General features: G+C 34.4%; 1 protein-coding gene across 1 annotated transcript; it reads right to left on the reverse strand.

The window, feature by feature from the left end:
* On the reverse strand, nucleotides 1-1,362 carry LOC136066621 (DNA replication licensing factor MCM6-like). The gene is made up of 3 exons (XM_065771265.1): nucleotides 1,150-1,362; nucleotides 734-1,012; nucleotides 1-178 (listed from the first exon to the last, which is right to left on the reverse strand). The coding sequence occupies exons 1-3, from the start codon at nucleotides 1,224-1,226 to the stop codon at nucleotides 1-3; spliced, it is 534 nt and encodes a 177-aa protein (XP_065627337.1). The 5' UTR covers nucleotides 1,227-1,362.
* Between the last annotated feature and the right edge of the window lie 5,752 nt (nucleotides 1,363-7,114).

Raw genomic sequence — 7,114 nt, forward strand, 5'->3', positions numbered from 1 at the left:
CTACTTCAGACCCACCTCAGTGTACTTAAACTGTTGCTCAACATTTTTTATGATGCTCCCACATTCCAAGCACTTGAAAGTCCCTTGGAGAAGCTCTGGTCGAACCTCACTCGTGCGGGTCACCACTCCAGTCACTGATACTAGTTTTCCAATTTCTGCTGTAGCTAATTCCCTCAACCTGTGGGCAAAAGATACAAAAGCTCAAAAACCATTAAAATTTACGGGCGAGTATTGTTAGAATTATGGTAAAATGATTAAATTCACTATTTCCTAACACCTTAAGGGACCATGGCATCAGTGTAGATGGTCCTAAGTCTAAACCTTGTCTATCTCTACTCTTCCATCAAAAAGTTAAAAATCACATGTGAGGGGGAGTGTTCGAAATACGATTAAGTAACTAAATTCACCATTTTCTATCAATTTAAGCTTTTGGAACAATCGATAATTTATCATTAACCATTGTCAATTTCCAAAAGATCATATATTCTTTCACCAAAAACCTACTCCTAATAGAAATATATCACCTTGTCACCATTGCCCATATCAACTAGCAAGCAATCTTCTCAATTTCTCATAACACCCAATACACAACTCAACTCAAAGAAAAAAACAAAACAATACAATACAAGCACATTCCATAATTGAAGAAAAAACCCAATTGCTCAATACAAATCATTTCAAAAAAAAAAAAATTAAACATTTTAAATTTTTTTTTTTTAATAAAAAATTATACCTCTTAGTAATTGGGAGGTTGAAGAAGGCAATGTTGATATCCTTGTTAGGGTTATCGTCGGCGATGAAAGTCGGCCTCTGCTCCATCACAAACCGCTTGCAAGCGTTCTTCAAATACGGCTCGAACCTCAAGTACTCGTCGGAAATGGCTTTCTGGAGAAGATTATTGAACTGCATCACGTGCGAGAAGTCGATGAACATCGTGCTCGACTCGCTCCCTCTCATCGCCTCAATCTCCGCCTCGTAGTACGGCTCCGCCGCATTATTCCTAACCCTAAAGCTGAAATTCCATCCACAAATTTCACAAAAAAAAAAATAGAAAGATAGATATATATATATCCACACACACACACACAAAAACGCACAAAATTTTGAAAATTTTGAAAATTTCACAATTGGAAAAGCGAAAGAAGAAACCTTCGGAGGAAGTCGAGGAAAATGGTTTCGACTCGAACGGCTTTTTCATCGACGAAGTAACCACCAAATGCTTCCATTTTCTTCTTCTTCTGAGTCGGATTCAGAAACCCTAGCTTTCTCTCTCTATCTCTCTCTCTCTCTCTCACTCTCACTCTGAGTGAGTTTCTGAGAGATCTGAATTCTAAGGAAAGGGGGCTAGATATGGCGGGAAAATAAGGAGAGGGACCCAACGGTTTCGCGCCAAAAAACCCTTCTCAGTCGCCACTTCTCTATTTTGTGGGCCTTTTGTTCATAATATTGGACCCAAAAGGCCCAATACGAATATAAGCCTAATATGGCCAGTACAAGAAATGTTGTTGTTATTGTGAAGGCCCAATTCCATCTCAAAAATTTTTGGTATTGGGCTATTTGCCAATAGTTTCATTTAGGACCGGCTCCCCTCCCGTTCTTTCGCTCTCTCCCATGTTTTTAAGATGAAAGATAACAATCTAAGGATTAAAACATAGATTGATCTCAATTCTTCTTCATTTTCTACTTCTTCTTGGGACCGGCTTGATCCCCATCCATTTAAAAGCCTCGTGTTCTCTTCCATTTTTCTTTAGATGAAAGACACGTTGTTACTAAATAGATATTCTTCCTCTCCTTCTTTGTCTTCTACTTCTTCTTTGACTTTGTTTGCTCCCAAAGAGAAATACAATAGCTTGGTGACTTAGGGGAGAGAGAGAGAGAGAGGCAAAGAAGAGAAAAATAAAGAAAAATAATGAGATGAAAATTGTATTTAACAAGGTTATGTTCTAACACTTGGATTGTTTAGTAGCCACATGTCTTTCTCTTTAAAAAAAAAAAAAAAAGGAGAGAGAATAAGAATGGAGTCAATCCCATTTCATTTTGGTATTTTAAGTTTCCAAAAAGAAAAAAATTTAGGATCCCTCATTAATTTTAAAAAATAAAAAACACTAAAGTACACTTTTAAATCTTAAAGTTTGAGATTGTTTTCATTTGACATCTTACGTTTTCAAAATTTTTATTTTGACCATTTATACTTAATTTTATTCTCATATTGGCCCTATTGTCCATTTATGTTAGTAATCTAGTATGTTAAGTGCCAAATATTTGCTTTCTATTAAGACATGTACCCTATATAAGTATATTTATATTAATAATCTGACAGTTACGTTATAGACAAGTGTCATCTATTAAGACGCCCACATAATGAAAGTTGTCACCATTATAATAACAGAAATTCAAGTTAGGGCTAATATGAGGGGGAAAAATGAAGCATTGAAATGTAAATTTTGAAATTTAAATGGCTAAAATAAAAACAACCCTAAACCCTTACGGACCAAAAATGTAATTTTGTCAAAAAAATTATAATAACAAGGGTACGATTCTCATAAATATCCAAACATGTTATTACAAATTGTCTTAAATGACAAAAATTTACAAGATAATGTAGCTCTAAGTATTTCCAAGACTTCCCCCCTCCCCCCTTTATGTAGACATCTAAATGGCTAAAATAAAAACAACCCTAAATCCTTACAAGCCAAAAATCTAATTTTGTCAAAAAAATTATAATAACAAGGGTACGATTCTCATAAATATCCAAACATGTTATTACAAATAGTCTTAAATGACAAAAATTTACAAGAGAATGTAGCTCCAAGTATTTCCAAGACTTTTCCCCCCTTTATGTAGACATCCTATTTCATAACCATTAAAATTCTTTTTATACCCAAGTATCACGAGGGGGTAAAATTTTCTTTTGACACATAGGTAAAACATTTCATAGTTGAGCCAATATTAAAATTGATATTATATAGGTTCTAGTTAGTCCAATTTGTGAAGTTTTTGATGTTTGAATAAAAGATTTGAGGTTTAATCCCCACCTATACCAAAAATCAATTGGTATATTAGTCTAATAATAAATAAGGGCAATCATCAGAAGTAGATGTCATAGATTGAAACTCTATAAAAAAAAAAAAAATAGATATTATACAAGGCCTTCAATGAATTTAAGTGTAAAATGGTTCTTTTCACTATTCATAGTCAAAAGTCAAAAGTTTTTTTTTTTTTTTTTTTTAAATTTTTTTATCAAGGCATACAATAGACCAATCTTTATTATTAAAATTGAATTATTTACATAATTATTTATTTTTCATTTAAAAAATTATTTGTCAAAGGGCTAATTAATGTTCTCTCAAAAAACTATATATATATATATATATATATTATATTGTAGGGTCTGGGTTCGAGTACTTCTACTCTTTGGATGAATGAACTCAAACTCAACTAGCCCAATACAATGAATTTATAGAGAATGGGTGTTAGAACTAGGCCTTAGTGAGGATTACAACAACTAAACATGGTTATGAGTGGGGTAAATAACTAGGAAACAGATTTGAAGTGTGAAAGTTTGTCCTCGGCCCTCAACTGAAGGGTTTGTAGTTCTTATTGCTTTTCTCAATATTAGGTTACACAGGTCTCTAAGTTGATACTAATTACTATAGCATTTTGTGCTTCTAAGTGCCCCCCCCCCCTCCCTTTTCTGGAGGACTTCTTTACATTATATACTCCCTTTTAGTTAATCTTGGCCCTCCATTTGTTGTTCATGCAGGTTACTACTTGAGTGCTTGTCCCATCAGCCACCTTCCTCAACTTTCTGTGAGCTGCAGCAACCTAGACAACACTATTCAGGGGTCATTTTCTCATTAATGCGGCCAGAATGTTAGTTGTGGGCATTTAATATGGAGGTGACAGTTCCTCCTGAAATTGCTCGTCCACCATGCTTCCATAGCTGTCCCATTGTACTTGTCTTTTTCTTGGGATGATTTGAGAGGTTGCATTTGGTAGTTTGCTGCTCTTCCCTTCTATGATCTCGGCTGGCCGAAGACAGGATCATCCTCGGCTAAGTTTCTTGGGAACCTGGGCTTCCTACTTTCATCCTTGGACGTTTCTACCTCCTTGGCATAGGCCTTTAGGCCTGACATAAAGTGGGCTGGGGTTGACAAATCCTCAGGCCCCACATATATATATATATATATATATATATTATAAGGGCAATTTTTGGATCCTAGGCCTAAAAGGTAAAAAGATTAAGGCCTAAAGAGCCCAATACAAAGAATTTGTAGAGAGTGGGCTGAAAATTAGGTTTCAATGAATTAGACAACGCTCATAATGGATTAAAGATGGAAATAAAATAAAGAAAAACAGGTTTTATGGTGAAGAAATCCTTCCTCAGCAAAGTCTGAGGAGAGTAGCTCTTAAATATATTTTTCTTAGCCTTGATTATAATTACAGTTCTTAGTGTTATAGTCTTTTTCTTTCTACAAATTCTCAAGTACCTCCACTGTAATGGTATCTTTCTTCCTTATATTCCCTTCTATTGCTTCATCTTCACCCTCCACGTGTAGATTAAGTTGCTTGCTTTGACCCTAGTCCCATCAGCACCTTCTTGAAGTCCTCGGGGATAGCTATAAGGCTGAATATCACTATTCAAGTATCACCTCCACATTAATGTAGTCAAAGAGTTAGATACAGAGCATTTAATGCGGTAGTAGCAACTTTTCCCTAAATATTTCTTAGCTTTCATTTGTCCTATTCCCTCCTGGTGTTTATCCTTACCAATAGAATTGCCCTAAGCTTTGCTCTTGATAACAGACCAACCATGTTGACCTCTACTCTATTAAGTTGAGGATGTACTTTTCCTCAGACTACCTTCCCAAACCCTCATAACCAGAATCCTTCCATAACTCACTGATTGGTACTTTTTCGTTAAAGACTACCTATCCTCAAATAGCTAATTGTTCTCAGACAAGGCCCACAGCCCAATATACACTCTTGGGCCCTTCATCCCTACACACACACATATATGTATATAAGATATACTCAAAATCTCATTTGTAGAGATTTTTATTTTTATTTTTATATGAATTTTTCATTAATCTTAGTGATTATCCATGGTTTTCAACTTATTTCGACTATTTCTTGATCATGTTCTTCAACAATTAAAATTCAGTTGATCAAAATAATTACATTATCCAATAAGATAAAAGAATTATCTTAAATACTTAAAAGAACTCAGCATTATCTACTTAGAATTATCTAGTGCTTAAATGTCTACCATAATTAAAAATTCAAACTAATATCAATTAATCTTTCAATTAAATTATAATCAGTTTTTTTCAAGGACATTTATAGTCCTAAGAATGCATGTCTATAGTAAGACTGTTCTTGATCAATCAAAATTAAACTTTCATAAAAGCACTATTTTGCATCCAAAAAAAAGAGATCAATATATTCTTGATTGCATAATGACCACGTGTTTGAATTTTAGGGTCAATGTCAATTATGGGATTTCACACCATTGTGAAATTTTGTTACAATAAATTTTGTAATTCAACTGACACTTTTTTATGTTTTCATCTGACACATATATTGTTTAAATCATCTTTTTCATAACTATTGGATTTATATATATATATATATATGTTTTACTATTTCATTTTTTTTTTCTTAGTGCTAGAAAGGTTTGAAAATTTAAAATTTTAATGTTAGGGTCCATTTATTTTGGCTTCAAACGGTTTTCGGAAATTATTTTCCAGAAAATTGGGTGTTTGGCTGTTCCTTCAAATTTGGTCAAACTGAAAACCATTTCCGGTTGACCGAAAATAATGCCAAAAACGGGTGAAATTGATTTCCGGTCTTATTTTCACTTCAAATGAAATTTTCCAGAAAAGAGAGAAAAGAGCACGAAGAGAGACCCAGCAGCTTCGACCCAGAGAGAGCACGAACCAGCGCTCCAAGCCCAGAGCCCATCGCCGGCGACCTTCGACCCACGAACCCACCATCGCACCTCGTCGTCTCCTCGATCGCGCCATCGCCTCCTCGATCACGCCATCGCACATCGTCGTCTCCTCGATCGCGCCATCGCCTCCTCGATCGCACCATCGCACATCGTTGCCTCCTCGATCGCACCATCACACCCATCGCCTCCACGCTCTCTCTTCCTCGATCTCTCAGTTTTTTTTTTTTTAATTTGATTGTTGTTGTTGTTGTTGTTGTTTTTTTAATTTGATTGTTGTTGTTTTTTTTTTTTTAATGAACTGATTGTTTTGCTACCGGAAAATAGCATTTTCCTAATAGAACCAAACGCATGAAAATATTTTCCACAACAATTTTCATAATTCAACCAAACACTTAAAAATATTTTCCTTTTCCGGAAAATAGCATTTCCGGAAAATATGTATTTTCCGGAAAACGTTTTACACGAAACAAACACAGCCTTAGTATAAAATGAGGTGCCTATATACTTGAACTTATAAACTTGCGATTTGCCGATATGTGGTGATTGTGTAATTTTGGTTCCCTGAGATTGGATGATGACGTGTAATTTTGTAATACGTGACTATTTGTTTTATGAGTGTTTATGTGTGTGCGCCCTCATAAGTCATGAGTAAGGCTGAGAAGAGATTGTTTGAATTTTATAAACGATTTCAGTGAATTTTATAAACGGTTGTCCTTACATTTGAATTGTAAAATTATTATCTGAATATTTATTAGGTAATTAGGTTGGACGAGTACGTGTAAAAATTGTAAAATGTGAGTATGTGACTATTTGTTTAAGTGTGTTAGAATTTTTTTTTTTTTTTTTTTTTTTTGACGTGTTGCTCTTGCATGTTTGTCCTCTCTATATTTTTTTTTTTTTTTATGTCTTTTATATATATATATATATACATATTTACTCAATATTTACAACGGCTAACAACAAAATCATTTCAGATCTTTTCTCTCTCAAACATTTCTAAACTCAATCTCAATCAAAATACAAACTCAAATCACAATTTCAAAATTAATCAAACCAGAAAAAAAAAAAGAAAAAAAAAAAAAAAGACAAAGCAAATCTGACCCATCTAAGCCGCGATGGGGAGGAGGACAAGCGTGCGTGAACATCCGCCAGCGATCTATG

Source organism: Quercus suber, unplaced genomic scaffold (genome assembly GCF_002906115.3).
Source record: "Quercus suber isolate HL8 unplaced genomic scaffold, Cork oak 2.0 scaffold_41, whole genome shotgun sequence".
Classification (NCBI taxonomy): Eukaryota; Viridiplantae; Streptophyta; class Magnoliopsida; order Fagales; family Fagaceae; genus Quercus; species Quercus suber.

What these genes read in the sequence shown, in the direction of transcription:
- LOC136066621 (XM_065771265.1), bottom strand. Translation starts at nt 1,226, where the DNA reads ATGGAAGCATTTGGTGGTTACTTCGTCGATGAAAAAGCCGTTCGAGTC. An exon ending in TTCCTCGACTTCCTCCGAAG is followed by an intron (nt 1,013 to 1,149) that starts GTTTCTTCTTTC and finishes ATGGAATTTCAG; the next exon opens with CTTTAGGGTTAGGAATAATG. An exon ending in AACCTCCCAATTACTAAGAG is followed by an intron (nt 179 to 733) that starts GTATAATTTTTT and finishes TTTTGCCCACAG; the next exon opens with GTTGAGGGAATTAGCTACAG.